The sequence below is a fragment of the Nelusetta ayraudi genome, unplaced genomic scaffold (assembly GCF_046127955.1).
Source record: "Nelusetta ayraudi isolate G7.1 ecotype Tasmania unplaced genomic scaffold, CSIRO-AGI_Nayr_v1 ptg000050l, whole genome shotgun sequence".
In the NCBI taxonomy this organism is placed as follows: Eukaryota; Metazoa; Chordata; class Actinopteri; order Tetraodontiformes; family Monacanthidae; genus Nelusetta; species Nelusetta ayraudi.
In genome coordinates this window covers 2,870,436-2,897,500 of record NW_027466100.1, presented here as the reverse complement: position 1 = coordinate 2,897,500, position 27,065 = coordinate 2,870,436, and the positions used below count along the sequence as shown (strand labels likewise).

Genomic DNA, 27,065 nt, shown 5'->3' with positions numbered 1-27,065 from the left:
GTGGGGAAATTTGCATAATTACAGCAGCCAAACTGTATAGTGCAAAGATTGAGAATTATATTAATTAAAGAAATAAGGCAATAAAAAATAAAAAATACAATATTTGTAGGTATAAACAGAAGAGGAAAAAAAGAGTTCTGTATGTTGGTTGTATCTGTATCATTGGCAACGTTCAAAGTACCATGTTGGGCTGCCAGCCCTCAGTGTTGATGCAATGATCAATGCACCACCAGAAATCATCCTCAGATTCTCCCTTCCAGGCAAACACAGACACCCCTGCAAGAGAGGGAGAGGAGAAATGTTTTGTGAATATCATTTTTTATTCACTGCATAAACACGCATGTGGGGTAAATTTAGAAATTGGCCGAAGGAGTCAGTGGGGGTGTGAATGTTTGGATATGGATATGGATATGATTGATATTGATTGATATTGAACTTTATTCAAGACTCAGGTCCATATTAAAAAAAAAAGAAAAAACAAAAAGACATCTATACCAGTGCTTCCAGGGGTAAGACAAATATTTTGTGTCACTTTGAGCAGGCACCGTTAGGGTCATGATGACTCCATTCTTTGATAAGTCGACGTATAAAACTGGACATAACCTTTCCAAGAACAGCATAAAAAGTGGGCACATTACTGCTAACAAACACAAGGCTTGCACTCATGCACCTTGGAGACCTGAGCAGAATCTTAAACGCATCATTATATGCCGCCTGGAGTTTTTTTTTCACTTTTGCAGCACAATACCAGCACCACAGGTGTGCTGTATGCAGTGAAGTACAGTACAGTAGACCTAAGTAGAGCAATCTTAACATCGTCAGTACACTTATTACATTGTCGTGCAAGCATGTTGGCTTGTGCATAGAGTTTGCAGCACTGATATATGATGATATGATATGATATTATGTGATATGGATATGGATAGACGCTTGATTCACTCATATCTGGTAAAAAAAAAAAAAAGGTTTAAGACTATCAACAGCCTTCATGGCCCCTGAAAACTTCCACTGCACTCTTAAAGGGCCTCTGTCTTCAGCCAGAATTGAGCGCATAGCTGCACTGGCACATAGCAACCTTGCACAAAAGACTCCGGTCCCACAGTCGAGTTAGTTACCGAGCTAATGTCGGCGTCCCATTAAACATCGCCACGCTTCTATTGCCGGAGCGCCCTGGATGCTGACGTGGCAAAGACCGGCTCGGCTCGCAGGAATCACACAGGACGGCAAATCCTTCCGCTTCTCGCATTCTCACGCCTCTACCTTCCTTTCTCCCACTCACCCGCCTCGGAGAGAGCCGCTGCCACTTCGTTCTGGGTGGAATAAATGTTGCATGCAGTCCAGCGGCACTGAGCGCCGAGGGCCACCAGAGTCTCAATCAGCACCTAGAGGCACACAAGAAGGAAGGAAGTAAAGCTATTAAATAGAATAATTCTAAGTGGAAGATTAAATGACAGGAGTTTGATTGGGTGATTCTTAATCGCGGAGTCTTAAAAGCGTTAAGCCGGCTGTGTGCTATAATGGAAGCCATGTCGGGTTTTCCTCAGCGCTTTGATCATTTCAGGCGTCTGAAGCTCTTACGGCAGTCTGGGCAGTGATGTGAGTGCAGCCAACAATTTTGGCACCAGCCAGTGGTTTCTCACTGTGGGCTCTCTTCCTGAGGGAGATCAGAGCCGACATATCTGAAATGAGACCACAGGACGGCAGGGATTTTATAAACAGTGGGGTTTTTATTTCGGGAGAAATAAAGGCAGGGAATTCATCCACTGGGAACATTTTGCATTTATAGCAATTTAGCAACACAGAAAGTGACAGACACCTTCATCTCACCTTGCTCGGCAATCTCAATCTCACGTCGGCCAAATTCCGCCTGCTTGATGTTCTTGACGCAGAAGTCGCTGCTGCCCTTGGAGTTGACCTGAGTTCGGTCCCGGGGCGAGGTCTCGTCGTCCGAGCTGTCCGTGTAGGAGGCAGCTGGAGAGGGAGCGAGGTTTTCAAACCGCCCACGCAGGAGAAGCAAGCGGTAAACAGACCCGAGCAGAAGCCCGAGGAGCCGGGTTTTTTTTCTCCCTCGACATAAAATAATCATCTGCACATGCATGCCTGTGTAAAAAAAAAAAAACACTCTGAACATATGAACTGATGCTCACCGGAGCTGTAGCTGTCAGTGGACGACTGGGAGATGGAGCGGGACAGGGAGCGGCGGCCCGTCTTCGTGGGGAACCTGCTGAACTCCTGCTTGTCCTCCACAAACTGGATCTGCTGTTATAAAAATAGAAGGAGACGCCATGTGCTTGAAACGCTTATTTAAAAAACACAAAAACTTTTCTTCTGTGGCTAAATGTGGGAGGCGCTCCGACCGGCCCGCAGTCTATCCAAGACTTCACCGTCGCCAGGCGCAGGGTCGCCAGCGCTTCACATTTACAGCACACGCACACAGACAGGAAGGTGTCCGTGGCTGTTGTTGTTATGTGTACCGAGTTTCACACCAGGTCATTGACCTCGTAACAGGAAAAGTGGTAACCAGAAGCTTTGTTTACGTCATTGGGGAACTAATCAGATTTAGAAAGTCAAACATCAGGTATGTTGACACCATTAGTCAGCACTTTCAGGAATACGTTGGCGTTAAATCTTTGTTCCGGCTAGACAGGAGAACGGGGTCATGGGAAAAGATAAATTGAGCCTGAAGTTTCCAAGTAAAGCAAAAAGCAATTTTCCGTCCTTAACGTATCTAATCGTCGCCGTCTGTATCGCTCAGCCTTATAAAATTCACTCTTTTGTCCCTCAGTGTCGGCCTCAAAAACCGAGAGACCTTCACATACCAGCGAAACCAACGCGGCAACCGAGGAACAATGTGAAGCTGTTTTCTCGGGATTAAGGTAAGAGGACGCCATATATTTTCTCTGTAGACAGGAGAGCAAGCAGGGCCCCAAAGCCCCAGCTCTTGCAAAACCCACCGACGTCTGGCGGATTTTGTGCCCGTCACCCAAAGTTTTCCAGGAACACTGCATATTTCTAGGTGATCGGTTAACTAGAAGTGCACTGAATACGTCTTTTTCTGCAGGCGGACACTATTTTTGGGTGTTAATTAACCAAAGGTCACCTATGAGAGAAGATCTCAGCATGGGCCGATCATTTCCCGTGTCAAAATAAATGTCTTCACACCGGGGTCACTGAGAGCGCGAACCACATAACTGCGAAAACAATCACCTTATTTGTATTTGCAAACATGTTGGCATACGCCAATAACACTTGCAGCAGTCTTCTGGATATGCTGTCTGAGTCACATGGTTATAAATATGTGGATCAATTCACACGAATTACAGACGTTTAGACATAAAATCAAAACCAGGAAACTGCAGCGACCTTGCTGCAACACTCACTGAGCCTTCTGATGGGAAAAGGGTGAGAAACAAATCATCCATCATGAAGTCACGTCGGACTAGAATGTAAGTAATTCTGTGTTGACACTTCTCATTCATCACATTTACAACTTTACTAATTTGCAGACATCTTATTTGTTCGCTATATGCAAATAGTAATATTTAATTCCGTATTTGCAATTGCTGTGATTGCAGCTTCCAGCTGAACATCGTTCTATCATACATATTGGCCTAAAAAAGACAAAGGCTTTTGTCTGTGGTTGAATGTTAAAGTATGCACATACTTTCCACTCGGAAGACACAGTAAAAACTCTTCCTTGTTCCTTGAAGGTTGCAGGTCACAATCCTTCAGTAGTCGCGACTGACGCACTGAGGCAGTGACATTGAGCAATTCTTAGGCCACTCTTGACATTGTTGTATCAAAAACGAAAGGGTTTTCACACTTTTACACCCAGAGACTCTATTCAAAATCAGTGACGTGACAGCCGCAAAGTCTTTGCCTCAGAAAATATCTGTCAGCATAGAAACAACTTACACTCAGGTGCTGTTATTCCTCTTTGAAACAACAGTAGCAACATTTCCTGATTCCCCCCCACAAGATCAAGACAGTCAAGAGACAGAGCATGACTCTCTCTGCAGCTCTGTGCTGGGAATCAATATTCATTTGCACGTGTTCCATTTGAACTGCAAAATTCCCATGTAATGCGTTTGTAAATACTTGATGTGTTGAAGAAGAAGAAAAAAAAACCTAATGAACGACTAATTCAGCTTCTAAGTGGCAGAGCAGGAAATTGCTTCACAGTGCGTGTATGTGGCCGGCTACAATGGCTGTGTGCAATCCCCCCAAAAAATATTTAATGCACGTATGCAGCGATGGATCACGTTCGCTGGATGCTGCAATTGTGCACAGTTGCTCGGCATACACTACTTGTTTCGTTGTTGTTGTTGTTTGTTTGTTGTTTGTTGTTGTTTTTTGCTTCGGCTCTTACCTTTTTGACGGGTTTGTGCGTGGGCACGGCGCTGAAGGCTGGCGACAGCTCGCCCATGTTCACTTCGGCGTTCTTGCTCACGGTCATGGCTGAGTACTTCTCCGCGACGTTCTCGCTCTCCTTCGCCTCTTTGCTCGCCTGTTTCACCTCCAGCTTCGCTTCACCGGCCGGTTCTGACATGTTGACCCTGACACTCTCGAACTACGATGCCCGCACGCAAAGGCAGCAGCGACCGTGCGGGGGAAGCGTCTCTCTCCGGGAGCAGCAGCGCACGTAACACGCCAAACGTTAATATTAACCCCGCGCTGCTAGCAAAGAGCTACTCCGCACGCGATTGACAAATGTATATCTAAGAGGATATATTCGGAGACTGGAAGAGGAGCTCGGAGTCGGGCGGCTGTCTGCTTGCGCCACTCTGATTTGGCGCTGACAGATTGGGGGGTTTTCTTCTTGTTATGATGCGTGCAGCCGCGTTGCTTCCCCCCGCTGGCTCAGCTGTCACCTGGCTGAGTAACTTTGAAGGCGGGGCTTAGCGTTTTGAGAAGGCGTGGGATTTGCACAGACGCGTTAACGGTGCATAGGAAAACAGAGACGTTTAACGGTTTTCGGTTTTTAACTTGTATTTTTCCACTACACTGACTATTAGCGTTTACAGCAGCTGACGCTTACATCTACGTATAAAACTTACGTTTGCACATTTTTTCTGTGCTTAATGTCCAAGTACGCATCTTTATTGACGTTGAGCCAAAAAAAAAGAAAGTACGTAAATTCGTGTTGCTAGTGGGGTTTTTTCTGGCGAGAGCAAATGATGCGTGTAAAGAAGTTTCAAATATACTTTTAGACGCGCAACAATAAGTCGATGACCTTGTTTTCAATCTATGAAAGGAAGCATACATTATTTTTCTTGTCTCAAAGCATGATTTACAGATACACATTTTCAGATGTATGAATCATTTGTAAATGTGAAAGTGCACCAATTTATATTATTTTTGGAATAGTCCAATAAATAATCTTAGAGATTACATTTTTTTAAACACACAACAACAACAACAACAACAACAACAACAACAACAACAACAATTTCCTTTAAACAATTCAGGGCTTTGCAAACAATGTAAAAGCAAGAAAAGCAACTAATGATATTTATAAGCATGTACGGTCAGACTGTGACTGAGTATAAACATAAAGTTTATGTAGGTCAGGTTGCGAATGAGCTATTTGAACTCGCACATTTTTATTGGGGGTCAATTGATTAAAAAAAAAAAACACAAAAAAAACAAATCAACGACAAAAAAAAAGGATGGGTGAAGTTAAAAGCACACATTGAGATAGTTTGTTTCATGCTTGTCAATGAATGATTAAATAATAAGAAATCAGTAACAAGTAGTGTGTTGATAAATCTGAACAAATCACCCTCATAAACAAACCGCCGGAGCAGGAAGCGGGTCACCAAAGTTAGAAATACGCATTTTCCGTTACGCCATTTTCCATCGACGATCAAGAAGAACGGACCGCTCGAAGTAACGCGGACAATTTGAGCGTGAACTGCAGCCCACACGGTACACTTGTCTCAATGGAAAAGCATGGCTGTCCACTTAATTTGTTTTTCTTTCCCCTCTATCATTCAACACTTGCATCTGTTTGCATGTTTGTCCTTTTGTTTTATAACTGTAGTAGCTAGCCGGGTGCTACTCTTCCACGCTAGGCCTCGGAAAGGAGACAGCCATTTTAACGCCATTTTCTTTCATCACCATCTGCCTATCTTTAGTTTCCAGGTGCCGATAAAAATGCCCACTGATTGGGGAATCATTTTTGCCAATCGGTGAAGGGGTTTCATTTAGAGTTTTCTTGAAACTGAATGCTGAATGTTGGAAAATGGCATGTGTGTGTTACTTTAGAAGAGGCTAAAGCTAGCTTATTGTCGGGCTCCTTTGCCCGACCAAAGGCCCACCTACCAAGCCCCCTGTGTAAATATTGACTTGTATACAAAGTTAACAAGTGTCGCACTCTTTACACAGTATTTTTTTTTTTTTTAATTTTCAGTCGTTTGGTGAATTGTTTATTTATTGGTGATGCGCCTTGCTTAACGCAGGGCACTCTATGCAATGCAACTTTGGGAGCGTGTCTGCAGTACAGCTAGCCATCCATCCCTTTTTCAATACGTGCCTATTCCCGCTCTCATGGTTGCGGGGGTCAGCTCCAGCCTATCCCGGCTGTCAGTTTATTTAAAAACAAAACGATTATCTCAGCGATGAACCAAAGGATGAAGTGCACTGTTGACCTTTCTCTTTCTATTTGCAGATCCAATCATGCATCGTGACTGCCCTCTTGACTGTAAGGTGTACGTGGGAAATTTAGGCAACAACGGAAACAAGACTGAGTTGGAGAGGTCGTTCGGCTACTATGGTCCCCTCCGCAGTGTTTGGGTGGCCAGGAACCCCCCAGGGTTTGCCTTTGTTGAGTTTGAAGATCCAAGAGATGCAACTGACGCCGTGCGTGAGCTCGATGGAAGGTAGGCTGGAGTCTGAAAAGTGCGTGTGCGAAGTCACCACCCGGTTGAGCGCGCTGCGATGGCGATAACGACATTTGTTGTTGTTGTTTCACAGGACATTGTGTGGTTGCCGGGTGCGGGTAGAACTGTCCACTGGTGAGAAGCGCAGCCGCACCCGTGGTGCTCCTCCTTCTTGGAGCAGGAGACCAAGAGACCGAGATGACTACAGGCGTCGGAGCTCACCCCAGAGACGAAGGTGACCCATCTTGTCGTTTGTCTTCTTAAAATGCTTAAGTATATCAAGCTGAGTTATTAATGCTACCCTCCTACCTACAGTAATTTTTTTCTTCTCAGAGCGTATGCACATTTAATCTAAGTATGATTTACTAGGCTATGCTTTTTTGAACATTACAGTCAGCTCTATTTAGTCTCTCCATTTTACTTACTGCAGACACCTAAAAGGTGGCTAGTAAAAAGATTTTATCTTGAAATTATAGTATTATATACAAGGTTAAATTATTCAATTCTTATTTTTATGCACTATTTTTTTGTGCATTGTTGCATCTTAATTGGGATTATAAGTGGGCATATTCTATGTTTAAGTACAATCATCTTAAAACTTTAGGAGGGGTAAAATGGCAAATGTGTGTGCATTTTTTTATTTTTGTTTGAGGATGCTTTTTATTTTTCATCTATATTAATAAGAATGAAACCCGTTGCAGAGTCACCACCATGCCTCTTCTCACCACCCTCTGAGTCAATCAACTAGTCCTCTTTCAGCATCATGTGACTGCTGACCATCGTGACCCAATCAGCTTGGCTGGTGCTGTCACATGACCCGGCATGGCCAGTCGTCAGGTTGCACCAACCCATTGGTTCCTCAGCATGCCGTTCTCAACCTCCTCCTCCTTCAACCTTTACCCAAACGGCAGCGGTCCACCTCACATTCTCGACCAATCAGCGTATCGCGTTCCCAAATGTCTACAAGCTACCATCAGCAGCCTTCGGCTTACCAATTAAAGCAGGAAAAAAGCCACAGCCAGCCCCCATCTGCCTGCCACCTAATCACCTTGCAGCATCTGGCCAGTCCTATTCAGCCAATTCTGCCTACCCGGCCGACAGTCTGCCTACCTTTCGTCATATCTAGCTTGTTGAAAACCAAAAATACTAGTAAGTTATCCTGCTTCATTCAGTACACTGCTGATAACAGTTATAAAAGTGAAGACATAGCTGTTTGTTTCTTTATATTGTTTTCTTTATTCTTTTCATTTTTTTATTTGTCTTGCTAGTCAGTCTGGATCTTGACATTTCGAGAAATTTGATTCTAAACATTCATCTGGTCATGGGGATTTGAGCAGCACTCCTCAGCTCCCCCAATTGAATAGCAAAAAGGTTTTTAGATTGTCAAGTTGTCTCTGGTAGTTTCTAGTTAATATGCTCCTTAAGTGCAGTGGACCAGTCTAATACAGATGGTGGCCTCTGTTTATACCTGTAATTACACAAATGCCAGTCCAGCAGTTAAACTGCTTACATTGGCAAATGTTTCAGTTTTGTTCTCTTTGATTGTTGTGTACTCTGAGGTTCAGTCATCCCTCCAATTCTGTCGGAGAGGTGGAAAAATTCCTTATTGCCCGCCATCTTTATCCACTAGGTCCATTGCAAGTGACTTTATATTTTGAGCGAGATAACTGTTCTGGAAAACATCTCACATTCATTTTCTGTTTTGACTTACTCTAAAAGCCTGTTATCGTGGGCTTCCATGTAGAAGTATACAGTTGTCACTCTGCGGCAGGCGAACTCTGGTCTTTTTCTTGACATTTGTGATTTCCCTGCACAGATCACCTCGCAGGAGGAGCTTCAGCCGCAGTAGAAGCCGGTTTGTCAACCCCTTCATTCATTTTGTCCTCCTTGCAAAACATTTGGTGGATTGTCTTCCCCATCCTGCATGTGAATAATTTAAGTCTGGCAGTTGATGATTGTATTGAAACCTGTCCCAGGGCTAAAAATAATAGATTTGCATCAAACTCTCACAAACCATTATTTATCCCACTTGGGGAAGCTACTGTACATTCAGAGTGGAACGCTAAGCCTACTTACTTCACATAGCATATTTTCTTACTGAGAAAAGTTGTCTTCCACTTGTCTTAATGTGATTTAACCCCCCCCCCCCCCTTCTTTGCCTACACCAGGTCTTTCTCTAGAGACAGGAGGAGGGAGAGGTCCCTCTCCCGGGACAGGAACCATAAAACCTCTAGATCCTTCTCACGATCGAGGAGGTATGACGCTTTCAATCTTCATCCGCTGTAGAAACTTTGGCTGCATATAAAACTCAGCACTGAGTTGTACAACTACTGACATCTCCACGCCTACCCCCCCCCCCCCCCCCCCCCGTGCCTCCTACAGCCGCTCCAGGTCGACTGACAGGAAATGAAGAAACATCAGTCGCATCTAAAGGGAGCAGACGATGAACACTTGTACCTTTTCTGTCATTCAGAAACATTGAAGGAGTTCATCATGGCCACCGTGGTCATTTTGTGTCTTTGTTTTTTCTTGTTTTTTTCTTTTTAACAATCATTCATTTTTAGAGTCCCTCCACCTGATGAGGTGGTGATTTTCAAATACTATGAGTTGGTATGCGCTGGTCTGTTCCGACAGCCCTGAAAACATGGTGCCACCCAGCATTCCAGCTTGTCAGTTTAAAATCTCCTGTGAGCTTTCGTTTTTGTTTATGAATGTGACATTTAGTTAGCGTGAGTAGTCCTTCATTTTCTGTGTGTAAATGGCAGCATTTGGTTTGTTTTTAAATGGAAGCGATGGGATGTTTTGCAGCAAAGTCCCACATTTGGTTCATATGAAACAGTTTTCAATGTGATACTTTCTTTATATTAAAACTCTCCATCTGTTATTTGTAATAAACACCTTACTCAGATGTAAAGCGACAGATATTGACTGAATTGATGGGAAGTGTAATGGCACAAGTAAAATGTTTTGTCTATTTTTCCATTATTTTTCTTTTGATACAATGTTGGAACGTCTTGATTAAAACGCCCGTTGATTAAAACTGATGCTTGTGACGTCTTTTTTTTTTAATTATTATTATTGTTATTATTATTTTTTTTTTCCAAATAGATATAGATCCTCTTACATACGTTTATTTTCCAGAAGATGGCGCCCTCTACGTAGTCCAGTTGTCATGTTAACCCTTGTGTTCTCTTGCGGGTCAAAAGTGGCCCATTACCCTGTATAGCTGTAAAAAAAAAAAAGAAACTCTTTTCCCAACTTGAAAGTTTATGACTTTTCCTAAAGGGAACCCATCATCAGAAAAAGTAATTCTTTGTGTTTATGTGGGCTGTACACCACTAGGGTCCTGGGATTGTCTTATGGGTCATTTTGGACCCGTGAATTATAAAAGCATTTAAACGCGAGAAAAAAGTTCAAAGGCCACACACAAACTCTCTCTAATACACACACACACACACACACATCAAAGAAACTGGAGTGATGCACGAATTGAACTTGCATTTGACCTGCATGTGCAGTCTTGATCTGCAGCTAACCCCTCATATCACACAAGCTCCCAAACAAAGCAAAATACAATCTCAGACATAAAAACAAATTTAGTACAGAGGATATGAAGCAGACCTGGGCAAAGTACGGCCCGCATGAGACCTGTCATAAATTACATGATATACCGGTCGATCACGAAGATAGTTTAGCTCGATCATATGGAGAGAGAGAGAGAGAGAGAGAGAGAGAGAGCGTCGCGAAGATACTTCCGCGGGACTTTAGCACGATTAACCACCAACCCCGTCAATGAAACTTTCCCGGGAACCCCCCTCCCCAGACCTCCAACCCCCCTCCACTCCCCGTCAACGAAGCTATCTCGGGACTTTAGCACAAAAATTGCTCACAGAGTCAAGCAACATTTTGTTGTTTTGTTGTGTTATGAGTGAAGTGTTTTTTATAATTCACTTCCTAAAAAATATAGAATAGAAGATAAACTGTGTGTAAAAGTTCCAGATTGTTGACTGCTTTTTCCCTCTGAATATAATTAATTCAGAAGTGATTACTTCACATTTACATGATAGCAATAATAAACATTTACTGTGTAAAAGAAAACTGTTGGACAGTTGGTTTGTGGTTAAAAAACAAAAACAAACAATGAACAAACATGATAAACAATGAATTAAATTGAGTTGAATTAATAAATAACAGGTTGTTTCATCATGCAAAATAGATTTTGGATTTAAAATTCAATTAAATTGCTTTATTTTGGGGATTTGGTATAGGACAAGGGGAGTAAACAGAATGTTAAGATCGAAGGGTTAAAGAAAATGTAAGGCACTGGACAGAAGGCGACTGATGTTTTAAATTATTGTCTAACATTGTGTTTGATTTCAAACGGTCAATTTACCGCTCTTATTTTTCATCATTGATGATTTATATAATCAAAAAATTCTCAACACTAATAAATATCTGCACTTAAAACTGCGAAATTATCTGCACTTATGCATAACTGGAAGAAGAAAAAAAACTTTTTATTTCTTTATCTTTTGAGCCTAACTGCAAGTCGACTCTTATTCAAGGCCATAACGTGGATGGTAACATGTTACTGTAAAGAAAGGAGTTGTCATTAAAAAGTGACCTGACAAGTTCGTGTGCCGGATAGTTCCCCTCTTTTTCTGTCGGATACGCTGTGCGTTTCTTATGCAATCCAGCAGGGTGGGATTTCACGTTGCTAGGAGGCGTGAAAGGCACATAAAAGCACTTTATATGGGTGGTTCATGTTCAATAGGTTAAAAGAAACAAGTCTTAGAAGAAGCTGGCCATCCGAGCGACATTTTGTCAGATCTAGACACGATTTCCCAATATAAATAGCGTTGGGTTGTCCCTTCACATAAGCGTGGACTGTTTGCAGTGAAAGTGCTTTTGTGACGCAACTTGCAGACCTCTTCTGGTTTCCACGCACGCACTCAAACCCGCAGCCAGCCAGCCACAGATCTCAAGCTGCCGTCCAATTATTGCGCTGGGTTCCACCCCTGCGAGACCCGCGTCCTGTTCACGCAGACGGTCCACGTGAAACGGCAAGGCCCTCGAGTACAACGTTGCTCAAATCTGCGCGCGCTTTTCCACGTGACGTGACTCACCGCATCCCGTCCACGGCGCGCGGGTCTTCAAACATTCCCTCGCAACTCGCGGGAATCCGCGCGCAGAGCGGAGGAATTTCCACCCGGTAATAGAACAAGACGCAGTCTATACGTTGAGTCGTCGGCGGAGTGCAAGTGCACCAGCAAGGGCCTGTCTGAACTGAGCACGGACTGGAGGACAACTGTCACTTAAACCACTCAGCACACTTGTTAACATGTTTGCGGTTATTATAATGACTTCACTTTTATTGAAACCACCTGGATGAACGCCCATTAAGCAATCCACTACATTAAACTTCAGGCACAGTTACAAACTGTTACAACCATTCGCTGTAAAATGATTATAGCACATTAATGTATAGGGATAAATACATGTATGTCAACATACAATGAGAGAACCTTCTTAGCAGGTGTTTTTTATTTTCCCAATCATGCAACTTACTTAATCCTTTTATTTATCCTTCACCACTTTATATTTACAAATTTAGAATTTACCACAAACGTCACGATAAGAAGAGTCAAGCTACTTCTTTGATAGCTACTAAAATAAATGTTTAACATTGACTTACTCTTCAAATGTATTATCATGGCCAACATTTACTTTGTTAAGATACCGTGCGAGACACCCCCACTGTTTTTCACTTTTACATTGGGGCGGATAATAAAGCTACACAGAGCTGAACTCCCACGGCAACCTTGTGAGAGTAAATAGTTAACTACGTGGCCATGTTTAACTCTTTACACACCTCAGCTCTGACATGCAGCTTGTCACAATGGGCACTGCATAATGGGGCACATAACGAATAAGATCATTTAATGAGAAGACTCACAGACCTCCTGCACTGTGCAGCTGCCTGAACGTAGAGAGATAATAGAGGGTCCACTCAGTTGCACAAATATAGTGCCTTGTTTGGTGGTCACAGCTGCGGCCGAGTGACCAACGAATTGTGTCTCTTATTTGGCTGCAGGTTTCAAGTTTGACAGTGTATATTAGCACTGACTGTGGCTGCCCTGTGGAGACGCTGTAGATTTTTGGACTTGTACCAAGTCTGAATGTGTTGCTCCTGTGTACCATAAGTGTCTATCCTAACAAAGAACTTACAAAGCTGTACAAAGCGCTGTACTGTACAGTAGTTTGGCTCCTGCTGTTTGTGTGCTGGGAATCAGACAAAAGGGCACCATGGTTTGAATGCAAAGCCTATAGATTTGCATCTCGCCCAAACTCTTGCTGAGAATAACAAGAAAAAGAATCCAAGTGAAAGGAGTCCGGGTAGAGTGGGTGCAAAGCTAGTTTCAACCAATTTAAAAAGAATTCAGCGCCCTTTGTCAAGTACGTTAAAAGAGCAAAGTGTAAGAACCAATAAAGCCTGAAGTCAAGTAAACTGTCACATTGTAAGAGCGGAAGACTAATTCTTCGAAAATAGAGTGCAGCTATGCTGACACACCTAATGCAAATGCTTTTTTTCCTACTCGATGTCCCTTTATACTTCAGATCTCACCAAACCATCACTCCAATACATTATTTCCAATCGTTTCCAGAAAATTATGTGTAATATGACTTTAAAAAGATAATGAAACTTTTTACAGTTTTCACACGTGACATTGCAGTCAAAACATTTTCAACTAAATTCCAAAGAATATGAAAATTCCAAACCAAAAAGTTTTTTGACCAGGCTATTCAAAGATTTGTACTAGAGTAAACAGGTGTAAAAAGTATTAAACTGCTAATTGACAGTCAGTGCATAACTATTTTCACCCTTAAACGGTTAGTTGCACTTAAAAAAAAAGAAACTATCATAATGTAGGCTTTTAATATTACTGGAAAATCGTAAAACAAGGTCACTATCTATCCCAGGTTAACCAATACCCTCAGCCAGGTGTTCATTCATTCTTTCATCCATTTTGGGTATTAATGATATTGGGCTGCTCCACATGAATCATAAAAAACAAAATTTGGAAATGGGTACATAAACTTGAAGATTTTGAGAGAGAATCTTCAAGTTGCAATTGTTTTATTTTTAATGGAATGTTCGACACAAATAACGATAGTCGAGTAAAACATTTAAAATGTGTATCATAACACGAAATAATCAGAACAAAACTTGACTGAAGAGGCGGGGTTTTTTCTTCGTTTTTGTGGTGGTGTTTTTTTGTTCATCTTTTCGTTGCCTCGTCCGGGCAACATCCGGGACACCGGCATACTCGCGCATGCGCACTACAGATACTACAGAACCCGGCTCGCGAGTGAGGGGCCGACCTTAATGCCCTGACTATACACTAAACTGGAGTTTCCTCAGGGCAAGCCAGCATTTCACGTGTGCACGTGTGTTTTATCTCGCGAAATCCACGTGTGTGTGTGGAAGCAGGTCCCGCCCCTTCCACGCGAGACCGGGTCGCCCGCCCATTAGAGTTCATAAATTCAGCCCCGCGTCTGCGAGAATACTTGGAGGAACTTTCAAGGAAGGGTATTTTTCGCCGAGGTTTCCTTTTGATTCATTCGAGGAGTTGGGTCGTGAAAACGAACGCTTCGATAGTTATTATTCACTTCGGCACTGCTGTGCTAGGACAACAAGGCGAAGAAATAAAGAAAAAACAAGACCGGTGCCATCAGCTTCATTCATAAAGTTGGAAACGACCAGAATTCCACTGGACTGCACGATAACCAATGTAAGTACGAAAGCTACCTTTCCCTCATCTGTTAGCTTGTTTTGCAGTTGGATTCGTGCAGCGGTGGATCCAGATAACATGTATACACCTCCTGATATCGACCACTTTCTCGTTTCTCAAACACTAAAAATGATTTATAATTTGATGTACTAAACTAAGACATCCAGCTTCAAAACGAAGGTATTGAAATGTCTAATTAACCCCCCTTCCCCTTGTGGATACGACGACGAGTAAAACCGACAGTTTAACGTCACCCTCTGTTGTTTCTTTATTCGTTTGACACAACACCCTCGTGAACCCGCAGCGGATTGGTGTCAAAAGTTATTTTTACGCGACGGCTTGCGCTTCTTCGTTGTTGGCCACGGCTCCAGACGTCTGTGACAGCCCACAATTTGACCGACCGACACGAGCTCCGTCCTCACGTGGAGCGCCGCTCTTGGTGGGCGGGCAGGCGGGCAGGGATTCGACTTTCGCGCGAGCGAGCTAGAGTCGGGAGCACGCGCCACTCTCCCGCCACTATTCTTGAATCTCCGCCCCGCCCCCACGCCCAGTTTCCGTAGTGAGATCACCTCACGTGAGCGCTAGTGGCTGGAAAGTTCTGGGAGTTTTCTTTTTTTTTTTTCTCTCTCTCGTTGGCCTTGTTCGCTTACTGTGAGACGTGAAGAGAGACGTTGCATTCATTTTTTTTTTGGGGGGGGGGGGGGGGGGGGAAGTTGTTTGTTGTTAAGTGTTAATGAGGTGTTGCTGCAGTAACCTTTAACCTGACATGAAAATGTGTTTAGCCGCAATCAAATAAAATTTATTTAATAATTCGTTTTGCTTTTGTTTTGTGTGATGGGCTAACAATCCATTACGGTGGGTTTTTTTTAATTTTATTTTTTTTAATTTGTTTTAATTTGTTTTAATGTTTGCTTATCAACCTGTTGGCCAGATATAAAAACACCCCCTTACAAAAAAAAAAAAAAAAAAACTTAAAAGAAACGTCTTTTAGTGTCTCTTATTAACACTGGACTGACCTCTTAGTCTCTCTGGACAATGAGGGTGGGAACCTTACTCAGCCCTTCCTGAACGTCTTTAAGAACAAATGAGTCTCCTGGGACAGGTCGAAACCCTTCCTGTCACGCTGCCGTGACCATTTCACCTTAGAATTCTTCACACCAAGTTACCTTCCACCAAACTTACAGGCATGTCGGGCTGGCAAACAATATTATTGACAAACTGAAAAATAGACTGCGGCAGCCCATTGGAACGAGTAGTTTGCGCTGCTGCTCAGTTAACGTTAGAGCGGCTTACACCGCCACCTTGTGGTGGGTACAGCCCCTAACCGTGAACTTGCCCGTACATGCCTTGCTGAGATTATGTCCAGGCATGTACCAGCAATCTAGCAGAGGAGGGACCAGTGACTCACCAGTTGTCCTCAACATATAAAGCGCTCCCCGGTGACACCAGCCTGAGATGCTCTGTAGTCTTTATCGAGGGGAACTTGTACACTATTGGCGCCATGGTAAGATTGATTTCGGCCATTTAAATTGAGATTTAACATCTCATAAAGGTTTCATTGAACTTGAGATGACTGTTGGTGTAAGCTGGACACAATTGTTGCTATTGTATTGTTGTTTATTTGTTGTCGTTGCTGTTGCTCTGATAGATCGTTTATTCTATTTAACCAATTTTAATCAAAATACTTGTTTGTTTGTTTTTTTGTTTAAATCAACTGAATATTTTTGGTTGATTTATTTAAAGTAATGAGATAGGTCAGTAGCAAGAGTTATTTTGAGCAACAAAGTCACCCGTCAGCTGATCATTTCTAGCTGACGGGTGACTCAGGTGGTTTAGTCCCAAAATACCCCAGGAGGAAATGACATTGTCCACATCAACTCTGTAAATCAAACCGTGTTTTTTGTCAGTTATTTTCTACCTTCTTTGTATCAGATGATCATTCCATTTATTCTTTGAAGTCTAATCTCACGCGATACCATCTTGTCACTTTTGTCCTCCACAGTGTAAGGACATGGCAAGCAACAAGCGAGTTCTGGGTGCTCTGAGGAACGGCCCTCTGAGGAACGGCCCCGTTCGAAGAAACCTCTTCGGGCCGGTGGACCGTGAGCAGCTGCGGCGGGACTACCAAGCCGCCCTGCGCAAAGACCTGGAGGAGGCTTCAACCCGCTGGAGCTTCGACTTCATCCGGGATCAGCCGCTGAAGAACGGCGATTTCCAGTGGGAGGGCGTCGCTGGCGCCAAGGTGCCGCTGCTTTACAGGTCCCGCGTGCCCAACGTGGAGGTGCCGGAGGGGAGGCCCGCCCAAGCGGCCGCGGAGCCCGAGGCGAAGAGGAAAGATGTGGCCCAGAGCGAGACAGAGAGCGAGAGCGAGAAGGAGAACAACGTGCCCGGCTCGCCGCGGAGACGCGCAGTCAACCTGCTGAAGCAGGAAAAAACCCCCAAGAAGGACGGGCGCGAAGGGCTGAAGAGGAAGCAGACAAACATCACAGGTACATATTAAGATCCAAGTCAATGAGGGGGGGGGGCGCACTCTCCAATTAAAAACATTAATTAAAGAGGTAGAAGAAACCAGTTTGTTTGATCCTGGACGCCTGCCAGTAAGATTATTATTTTACAAAGATGTTTCCATTTCAATAAGATAAACCTGGTTGAGGATTTAGACTTTACACCACTGCTGTGATGTTAATTGGGATGCTGTATTCAGTAGTTTTTCATTTTCTCTGGAGGCGTCCAAAGAAAATGAAAAACCCTGGGGTTTGAAGGCCTCCGGCTCAACCTTCCTCCTTTGTTTCTGTGTCAAAACAGATTTCTACGAGGCCAAAAAGCGAGTTGTTTGGATGCCGCGCAAGTCTGGCGAGTGACGATCCGCCGAGCCAGTATCTCAGAAGAGCCCCTCTCAGGAACACTGTGTGCTTGTGCATGGACTCTGCCTGCACAGTGGCTCGCCAGAGAAACTTACACCAGTGACTCATCGGACACCAGTGGGGATTTGGGCTTTGCACCAGCGCTATGAGGTTAATTGGGATACTGTATTCACTCTAAGTGGGTTGGGGGGGTGTTTTTTTTTCCCCTCTAGTGCTAAGAAGGGGACATTTGAGCAGAGAAGATTAACTGTAATCTCCTAAATCAGTGGATTTATACTCATTTGGATCATGGGGATGCCAAAAGTGTTGACTGACATTTTCCTACTGTACATTCTGCCAGGCTAAATAGCAAACAGGAGAAGTAAGTTATAAACATGCTGTTAACACTTGAAACATTGGTTAGAATCATTCCAGGTGGCTGCAGCAGGGCTAGTAGAGAAACTAAGAGGAAGGACGAAGCCCGTGGCTTTTTTTTGTCTTGAATTCTCTATTTTTTCTCTACTGTGTTGGGTTTATATGTCCTCAGCACAAAAGGCCCTGAGTTTTTTTTTTTTTTATTCCACTCATTCGTATACTTAACATGCTGATGTACAGTTGTATTTTTTTTTTACCATCATGTCCTCGTCGGAAACTTACTTGAACAACTTTTGATATCCTGTGCATGCTGTTGCTTTGCGTATTTTAGTCTCGACAGAAGTGCCATCATGTCCACTTTTGCTTCCCTTATCTACTGTATGACCATCAATGTTTGATGCATATTGCCTCAAGTGCCCCACCTAGACTCCGACATGTGTACAGCATATGGCAGGTTAGGAGTGGAGCGCCATGTCTTTGGAACGGTTTAAAAAAGGCATAAATAGCTTTATCTAGATTTATATATTTATATTCATATTTTCATATATATATATGTATATATATGTATGTATATATGTGTATATATACATATATATATATATATATATATATATATGTATATATACATATATACATATCAGAGTTTTATCTATAGAGTTTAATACAACACTATTACGTAGCATAAACATAAGAAAACATTGCAGTATTGCACAAACATCTGGTAAAGGTTGTATCTGAAAACACCAAGTTCCCTTTTCACATGTTGACATTCGAAGCTCCATAAAAGACAATCAGAAGAAAGTGTTGTTGGAAGCAAACGTATTATTTGATATGCCAAGTGCTTTATTCTTTCCTGTTTTAACACATCATGCAATTCTGACTGACCTTGTGTCGTTAGCTGCCGCAAAAATCTATCTGATGTGCACATACTGTGTGTGTGTGGCACATATTTATTGGCAAATTCTGCTGCTAAGGGTATTCTCAACAGGCATTCGCGAAGAGCGCCCTCTAACAGAAAGCTGAGGAATATTAGCCTCGGCATCGCCCCGTAACAATGAACGCACTTCTGTAAAGACGCTTGTGCACAGTTCCTGCATATTGCTGTGTTTGAAAATCTTCAGAATCTTATTTATTGTGATACTCTACTATTCCTTGTGTCAATTAAGATGATATCCGAATATTGTGAGAATGTTAAATTCCAATAAAATGTTCAAATCAATTGTTTCTGTGTCTCTTCTGTGCATATGTTTATGCGTGCACAGTATAGAATTGTGAGGAGTAAAATGCATTTCTAACCAACACAATGATGACTTTCTTTGAAAGGATGTTTTGGGTTGGTCCTCTCACTTGCTCATTACTCATGTATTATTCATCATAAGGCAACGGCTAATGTTTTTACTCATAATTTATGAATACAGGTTAGGTTAAAGGTGGGATTAGGTGTGTTATGATGAAGGTCAGGGTTTCGATTAGGGTTTGGCTGTACAAAAGAATGGAAGTGACTGGGAGTCACGGAACAAAAATATTTTCTGGAAAATAAGTCGGGTATGACGGTGCTAATGACGATAATGAGCAGAAGTTAGCTACAGTGTGGAGTCCAGGATGTAAATAATAATTGTCATTTTGAGCTGATCTTGAACACTGAGCCATAAAGGTGGCGCTGTGGTTATCGCTGTCGCCTCACAGCAAGAAGGTTGTGGGTTCAAACCCTGGACCATGGGCATTTCTGTTCTCAATGTGTCTGTTTGTTTTTGGGTTTCGATGAGGGCCTGTGATGAACCCACGACTTGTCCAGGGTGTCACACTGGCTGATATAGGCTCCAGCAGACCTCCACAGCTCTGACTGCAGGAGAAGATGGATGGAGAGATTCATCCATCCATCCATCCATCTTCAACACGTCATATTTGAACAACACCTCCACCTGATTTCATCCTAAAAACAAAAACAACAACAACAACAACCTGTTGACTCTTCTATGAATATGTCTTCTACAGTTAGTGACTCACGGTGCCGCTGGATTCTAGCGGGTGAATCCAACGTGAAACAGCCCTGAGCGGCTCAGCCAATTCACTCCCACTTTTTGCTAAGAGAGCGAGACAAGTGAGTCACTACACACTCGGTGTACTTTGGCAGCGAGTCGCTGCAGCCCCGCTCTGGCTGTGCCGCTGGGTAAGTGTCTTTTTTTTTTGGGAGGGGGCAGTAGGATGAGAGTCCTGAAGCAAAGGCCCCAACCGCCTCCCTCCTCCTCGCCCTCCCTTCCTCGTGTAGTGCCTCTGCTCTGCTGGCCTCGGCAGCACAGAAGGCACCTGCACGCCTGCGCCAAACTCTCTCCCCTCCCCCACCCTCGCTCCCTGCTGCACCGCCCGCTCCCTCAGCTCCCACATCCATTACAGAGCAGGACAGCCTGTGCATTAGACTCGGAGAGAGAGGGAGAGAGAGAGACAGAGAGACAGAGAGAGAGAGAGAGAGCGCGCGCGAAGCAGAGGGAGGCGGAGGGAGCATATGACACAAAGGGTGGGGAGGGGGAGAGAGAGAGAGAGAGAGAGAGAGAGAGATCTCCGGGAAGCTGCGGATATCGACGGCAACAACAATGGAGCGCTAGGATCCCAGAGTGGGGGGACAGTCAGCCTGGCATCGGCTGAGGGCGGCGTTATTTGAGGCGGGGTGGGGGGGCTCCTCCTTGGGGGAGGAGGAGGAGGAGGAGGAGGAGGCGGCGGAGAAGGAGGTGGTGGAAAAGGAGGAGGAGGAGGAGGAGGAGGAGAAAGAGGATGGGCCTGGGACGCAGAATTGCAATGGCTCTGCAAATATTGGATTAAAGCAGTATGGTAATGTTTTTTTGTTTTGTTTTTTTGTTTAATGTGATCTCCATCGCTGTGCTGCTCGTGTGTCCGACCTCATGTGTCCACCACCTCCACCCGCGCTCACACGCCGTATGCCCCCCCCTTACCTCAACCCCACCACCCACCATCGCCACGCCGGGGGAGGAAGGCACAGCCATCACTCCTTGTCCTCTTGCGGTTGTTTTGTTGTTGTTGTTTGGTTTTTTTGTGCCATATGTCATCTCCATCGCCATCCCAGCTCCTCTTCACTTCCCCTCCTCCGCACCTCGCTGGTACGATCCGATCCTCCACCCGGCCGGCTGACCGCCTGACCGCCGTGTTTTGAAAATGAGGGCACTGTTCTCTGCATCGTTTGGCCTTTAAAAGAAAAAATGTTTCAAAAAAAAAAAAAAAAAAAAAAATCTGTGTGTGTGTGTGTGTGTGTGTGTGTGTGTGTGTGTGTGTGTGTGTGTGTGTGTGTGTGCAAGGGTGGGAGTTTCCTCCGTCGCTGTGTAACCCTGCACCGTCTCCTCCATCACCTAGCTGCATAAGCTACATCACACCGTGTTTGCCAGCGGAGGCTGCGGCGCCCCCCCCCCCCCCCCCACACACACACACGCTCACATTCACACACACATACACTTTTATTGCACTGTGTTGTGACTGCAACCTACTTTGTTCTCTCTTGCGTTAAAAAAAAAAAAAAAAACAGCGTGCAGAGGTTACGGAAGTAGCGCGGCCGTCGCTCATTGCACAGTCGAAAATGAAAATAAAAAAAATAAAAAAGGATGCACGCAGGCTGTAATCCTCGGTGCCATCCTTGCCTGTCGGCAGAAATTAGAGCAGCGCTATGAGATATTTGGTGTCATGTGTCCGCCTGAGCTCATGTTTGTAGGGTCTGATTACACTGTTTTGACGTCACGCAGATGGAGGGTCATTAACAATCCCCTCCATCTGCCAGTCTGCGTATATGGATATAATAGCGATAACCGCCACCACAAACCCCCGGGGGTCCCCAGAGAGGCCATGGCCTGACAGTCGGCAGGGTCGGTTTTTTTTTCAATATTAATAATAAAAAAAAAATTAAAAAAAAGCAAAGAAAAAAAAGCAGAGAGATATTGAGGTTAAGTCAAGACAGAGCGGAGGTGTAGCAGAATGAATAGCCTACTTCACTGCTGCCTCCAGGGGATCCCACGTGGTGATGAGCACTCAGCTTTTTACACAAATATTTCATCATGTTCCAGGAACCAATGGTGATGTGCCCGGTTTGTTTGTTTGTTTTGTTTTTAATTTTTTTTTTGAAGCATCCTCTATCCTCTAAATCCTTTCCCCGCACCCTTTTAAAGCAAACCTGTCTGTGTTTTGGGACAATGTTTGGTTTCTGACACAGTTTACACACGGCAGGAAACATTAAACTGTGTCTCGCCTAAAAAGGCTGTTAAGGCCTCTCTTATGTTCTCCGCTACCTACAACACATCAGGAGCACTTAATTAGAGTTGTGGACGTCTAAATGAAACTTAATGCATATTGATCTCCCTCTAAAATATGATCCACTTTTATATTGACCTACACTACAGTGGAGTTCAAATAGCTCGACTTCATGCAACAACTATGATAACAAGTCAAGGACTCTTAACAGAATGTGTATCTTTGAAAGCTGTTTTGCGCTTTAATGCACAAAAGTAACAAACATGTTTTTCCAAATGTAAGGAGTAGTAAGTACAGATATTTGTGCACAAATGTAGGGAGTAAAAGCAAAACATCCTCAGAAAAAGAAATTAGTTAAAGTTAAGTAGATACCTGAAAAATCTACTTAAGTACACCCTGTCCCAGATGCACAGCAAACTCAAGCACTGACTTCTAAACCATTTGATTATGAGAGACGGCTTCTATCCAAGTCATCTTAATTGTGTCAAAGCTTTTGTCCCTTGTTCACGGACAAACCTCTGCTTTCTATTCAAGCTGGACAAGAGCGAGGTGGCAACCCTAGGTCTACCCTCCACCACCAGCCATGGAGGCTCTGACAGTAACATCAGCACAGACGGAGCGGCGGTGGCGGTGGCAGCAGCAGCGGCGGCGACGTCCTCGTCGTCCGGGGTCCCTGCCGGGGGAGCAGAGTGCGCAGGAGCCGGGGAAGCCCAGAGGACGCGTGCCGCTTTAGAGCACCTGCAGCAGAAAATTCTCAAGGTCACCGAGCAGATTCGTGTGGAGCAGGAGGCCCGAGACGACAATGTGGCCGAGTACCTGAAATTGGCCCACAACGCCGACAAACAGCAGGCGTCCAGGATCAAGCAGGTGTTCGAAAAGAAGAACCAGAAGTCGGCACAGACCATTGCGCACTTGCACAAGAAGCTCGAGCACTACCACAAGAAGCTAAAGGAGATAGAACAGGTGTGTGTTTGTGTGTGTGTGTGTGTGTGTGTGTGTGTGTGTGTGTGTGTGTGTGTTCATTTTTATACGTTTCTATGACCCAACTAGGACCCAATCATGGCATCAACACAGGTTTTGTGGGGACCTAATGACCTACTTTGGCAGAACTTAACTTGAGTGGCATTAATGCATTAGAGCAGCCAAATAATGTCGAGTGTTGTGAGTCTTTGGCAGTGAGTGGGTAAATACAACCAAATAAAACCAACGGAAGTCAAAGCAGCATCCCATGTGTTGGGGATTAGGGCTTGGGTTGATATCCATCTTATGTGAGGACAGTTGTGTCTAAATATAGACTGATAATTCTTATCGGCTAACACTTATTTCAACTAACGATCCCTGCTGTCCTCATTTATCTCACCGCTGTGTCGACTCAAACCTAGCGTTGACCTTCACCATCCATTTCCCTCTTACTCCCTGCAGAATGGGCCGGCCCGGCAGCCCAAGGACGTGCTGCGGGACATGCAGCAGGGACTGAAAGACGTCGGGGCTAACGTTCGCGCGGGCATAAGTGGCTTCGGCGGCGGCGTGGTTGAAGGTGTCAAAGGGGGCGTGTCTGCCTTCACCCACACGGCTGTGGTGTCCAAGCCGCGGGAGTTTGCCAGTCTGATCCGCAACAAGTTCGGTAGCGCCGACAACATCGCCCACCTGAAGGACACTCTCGAGGACGGAGTCGGCGGCCACTCCGACGACGCCCCGACCCCTCGCGCCCTGAGCGGGAGCGCCACCCTGGTCTCCAGCCCAAAGTACGGCAGCGACGACGAGTGCTCCAGCACGTCCGGATCGGGAGCAGGCAGCAACTCGGGTGGGGCCGGTGGTGGAGGAGGAGGAGGAGAACGGGGTGGTCTGTTAGGCCCGAGCATGGGGAGCCCGAGACTGGACGGCCACCACCACCACCACCACCACATGCACAGCTCCTGGGACTCTCTCCTGGAGGGTCTGCAGGAGATCAAAGCCGGTCAGGCGCACATGGAGGATGCAATAGAGGACATGAAGGGCCAGCTGCAGAGTGACTACTCCTACATGACACAGTGCCTGCAAGAGGAGAGATACCGGTACATGTCCCAAACACTTGACCGAGTGTTTGGTGTGTCTGTGCTGCTGCGTTGTGTCAGTGTGTTTGATTAGGAGGATCAGGCAGCTGGTTGTTACTGTCAACAGTCCCAGTACCACTAGACCAGGTCTAGTGGTCCGCCCTGAGACTGGTAGGTTGTGGATTCGACCCCTGGCCGGGTCATACCAAAGACTGTAAAAATGGTACCCTCAGGGGATGATAGAACAAGGCAGAGAACAAATTTTGCATCCTTCGGGATGTGACAGTCACTGGGACTTTAGCTTTTAAATTTAAACACAATGGTGTATTCAGCCAGAGTCCTGATCCCAGAGGCCCCTTCCTTTGCTGCATATCGTCCACCGCTAGTCTGGACAATTGTGTGTGAGTGTGAATGGTTGTTTGTCTTTCCATGTGGCCCTATAATGAACTGGCGACTTGTCCAGAGTGTCACCCTGCCTTCGCCCTATGACAGAAGAAATTGGATGGATGGATGAATAATTTCAATCCCCCCCCACCCCCCTAAATTCTAATCCTGCCAAATTCCTTTGACGCAAGTCACAAGAAAATACACCGAGGCACCAATGTTTTCGAGGAGCTGCTCTACTAACGTACAATGCTACAATATCACAACTTCTGAATTTGCATCTCACTGACATTTATTAGGGACTGAGCCGCACTGAGAGGCCATCTCTGGAACAAAGCAGGTCTATTGCAGGGCGAAAGAACCAATTAAAATTGTAATGTTTATTATTATTATTCTATTCTTCTTTTTCTCTCTTGCTGCTCTAGAGCACCACCTAAAGGCAAAAAAACTGCAGCCACTAAAATGACCCTAGTTATATTAGTCCCTTGAGAACACTTGAGGGTCCATTGAACATCCATGGAACATTGGTGCTGCGTTCAAGGCTCAGTCAGGACGCTCAGAGGCAAAACCTTGAAGCGTTTCTTCTTGTCTGTCTTATCTTTCTTAACGTCTTGGGTCGTCTGTTCCCTTCAGGTACGAGAGACTTGAAGAGCAGCTGAACGACTTGACTGAGCTGCACCAGAACGAGATGACAAATCTAAAACAGGAGCTCGCCAGCATGGAGGAGAAGGTGGCTTACCAGTCCTACGAGAGGGCAAGGGACATCCAGGTAAACACCGGTCGCCTCCCAGACATCTCGCCTCTGTTTTCCAAAAACGTTAATTGCTTTGTAGCTTAAAAGTTCAACATCGATACCGTCGACAGTCGAAATAACCCCTCTCTATTTGCACACAAAGGAGGCCGTGGAGTCGTGCCTGACCCGCATCACCAAGTTGGAGCTGCAGCAGCAGCAGCAGCAGGTGGTCCAGCTAGAGGGGGTGGAGAACGCCAACGCTCGGGCGCTGCTGGGGAAACTCATCAACGTCATTCTGGCACTCATGGCCGTGCTGCTGGTCTTTGTCTCCACGCTGGCCAACTTCATCACCCCGCTGATGAAGACCCGAGCCCGTGTGGCCACCACAGTCCTGCTCACCCTGTTGCTGTTCGTCATGTGGAAGCAGTGGGACTTTGTGGAGACGTGGCTGCTGCCCAGCTGAGCCAACCTCCCAATTCTTGGAAAAAACAAAAGAGTCCAGACTCCATCCTGGAGTAGCGGAGCAGAGAAAGCGTTGTGGTTTAACCGAGAATGACTGAAAGAGGTGGAAGGTGAAGGACAGCGCTCTTGACAGAGTGCCAAGAGGTGTTTACAGTAACAAAGAACTGCGATCCTCTGCTTGCCAAACAACGTGTCCAAATCTGTAACCAATCATTGAATTCATTGCTGTCGCCAAAAAAAAAAGTTTTGAAAAAAATCCTCAGATGGTCCTTTTCTAATTATATATGATATGAGAAAAAAAAGAGTCTCATGATGACTTTAAATGCTGATCATGTTTGCTCTAACCTTCATGTTGAAGCTGTAGTGCACCAGAGGGAGGGTTTTATTTTCCCCCAATGAATGTTAACTGCTCATGCATGTACTCATATGTGCACTACGATGCATCCGGCTGGCATGGGTTAACATTTCTTCAATGATCTCGTATGACTGCCATTTTGTTACAGAAATTCAGTGCAGACTTTGGTCCAAATCACATTTTGTTTCTGTGTCGGAGCAGCTTTTTGATGTTTGTTCCTTTCCTGTCTTGTTATTGACTGTTGAACTGTTTTTCTTTAAGAGAAAGAAAAAAAAAAAACCTGGTCTCTCAGTAAAACTCTCCAAACTACTTTCACACAGTAAACTCTGCTCTTGTCTTTAAATGCTCAATCATAGCTGTTACTATAGAAACGCTACTGTTCACCGGGTCAAGTTAGCTGGCATGTCAAAATGTAATTTAAGTTTATATCCAGTTTGCAAAAAATATGCTGTTTATTAAACATAAGAAATAAATGATTTCATATAAGATGGCAAATATGTACTTTTAATGTTTTTTTTCTTCTTCAATTAAAGGTATTCATTGTAACACAAAATAGTTTTTACACACATGAAGTGTTCTTCACACACCACACATCTTCTGTAAGCTGAAGGTGGGACAGCTTCAGTTTCTTTCCTCACTCCAAAGACGTGCACGCCTGCAGGTGCATGCACTCGTCGACAGCCCAGAAGAGGAAGAGCGTCACAGAGGGAGGGAGGACGGGAGAGTGATGAGGGAACAGACGAGATCCACAGTGACATCCTGTCTTCCCACCTGTTGTGTGAATGTGTGTGTGTGGGCTACGTGAAATGTTCTGCAGATACACACATCAAATCTGGATTGAAACATTATTAGATTGTGCAAATCACTCATAGACGGCTTGTTTGGCCTGTTTCTGAATCTCCAGATGACACAGCAGCAGTGGAAGAGTGAAGTGGTGCAATGCTATTACCCCAATACC

At 44.6% G+C, this 27,065-nt stretch overlaps 4 protein-coding genes across 6 annotated transcripts in view; 3 read left to right on the top strand and 1 right to left on the bottom strand.

Moving 5' to 3' along the window:
• LOC142895769 (S-adenosylhomocysteine hydrolase-like protein 1) overlaps positions 1–4,878 on the bottom strand; it is a 13,500-nt gene extending 8,622 nt beyond the window's left edge. The window contains exons 1-6 of one of the 2 annotated variants that reach the window (XM_076037050.1): positions 4,370–4,878; positions 2,148–2,256; positions 1,828–1,971; positions 1,579–1,679; positions 1,280–1,382; positions 182–276 (exon numbers count right to left, since the gene is read on the bottom strand). In XM_076037050.1, the coding sequence (XP_075893165.1) occupies positions 182–276; positions 1,280–1,382; positions 1,579–1,679; positions 1,828–1,971; positions 2,148–2,256; positions 4,370–4,549 (732 nt within the window). In that variant the 5' untranslated portion in view covers positions 4,550–4,878. Of the gene's footprint in view, positions 1–181; positions 277–1,279; positions 1,383–1,578; positions 1,680–1,827; positions 1,972–2,147; positions 2,260–4,369 lie in introns of both variants that reach the window. The other variant, XM_076037049.1, reaches the window with a different exon arrangement.
• A 906-nt stretch (positions 4,879–5,784) lies between these two features.
• srsf3b (serine and arginine rich splicing factor 3b) lies at positions 5,785–9,921 on the top strand. The gene is made up of 6 exons (XM_076037035.1): positions 5,785–5,928; positions 6,671–6,881; positions 6,976–7,116; positions 8,698–8,736; positions 9,050–9,136; positions 9,264–9,921. The coding sequence occupies exons 2-6, from the start codon at positions 6,679–6,681 to the stop codon at positions 9,289–9,291; spliced, it is 498 nt and encodes a 165-aa protein (XP_075893150.1). The 5' UTR covers positions 5,785–5,928; positions 6,671–6,678; the 3' UTR covers positions 9,292–9,921.
• A 4,448-nt stretch (positions 9,922–14,369) lies between these two features.
• cdkn1a (cyclin dependent kinase inhibitor 1A) lies at positions 14,370–19,107 on the top strand. Of its 2 annotated transcripts, none has more exons than XM_076037127.1 (3): positions 14,370–14,674; positions 16,677–17,163; positions 17,480–19,107. In XM_076037127.1, exons 2-3 carry the CDS (start codon positions 16,686–16,688, stop codon positions 17,533–17,535), a joined length of 534 nt encoding a protein of 177 aa, XP_075893242.1. In that variant the 5' UTR covers positions 14,370–14,674; positions 16,677–16,685; the 3' UTR covers positions 17,536–19,107. The 2 variants fall into 2 exon arrangements, with proteins under 2 accessions (XP_075893242.1, XP_075893241.1); XM_076037126.1 differs by lacking the exon at positions 14,370–14,674 and adding an exon at positions 16,048–16,178.
• A 1,477-nt stretch (positions 19,108–20,584) lies between these two features.
• Positions 20,585–26,660, top strand: tmcc2 (transmembrane and coiled-coil domain family 2). The gene is made up of 5 exons (XM_076037331.1): positions 20,585–20,718; positions 22,675–23,103; positions 23,563–24,194; positions 25,191–25,326; positions 25,454–26,660. The coding sequence occupies exons 1-5, from the start codon at positions 20,716–20,718 to the stop codon at positions 25,751–25,753; spliced, it is 1,500 nt and encodes a 499-aa protein (XP_075893446.1). The 5' UTR covers positions 20,585–20,715; the 3' UTR covers positions 25,754–26,660.
• Positions 26,661–27,065: the final 405 nt, after the last annotated feature.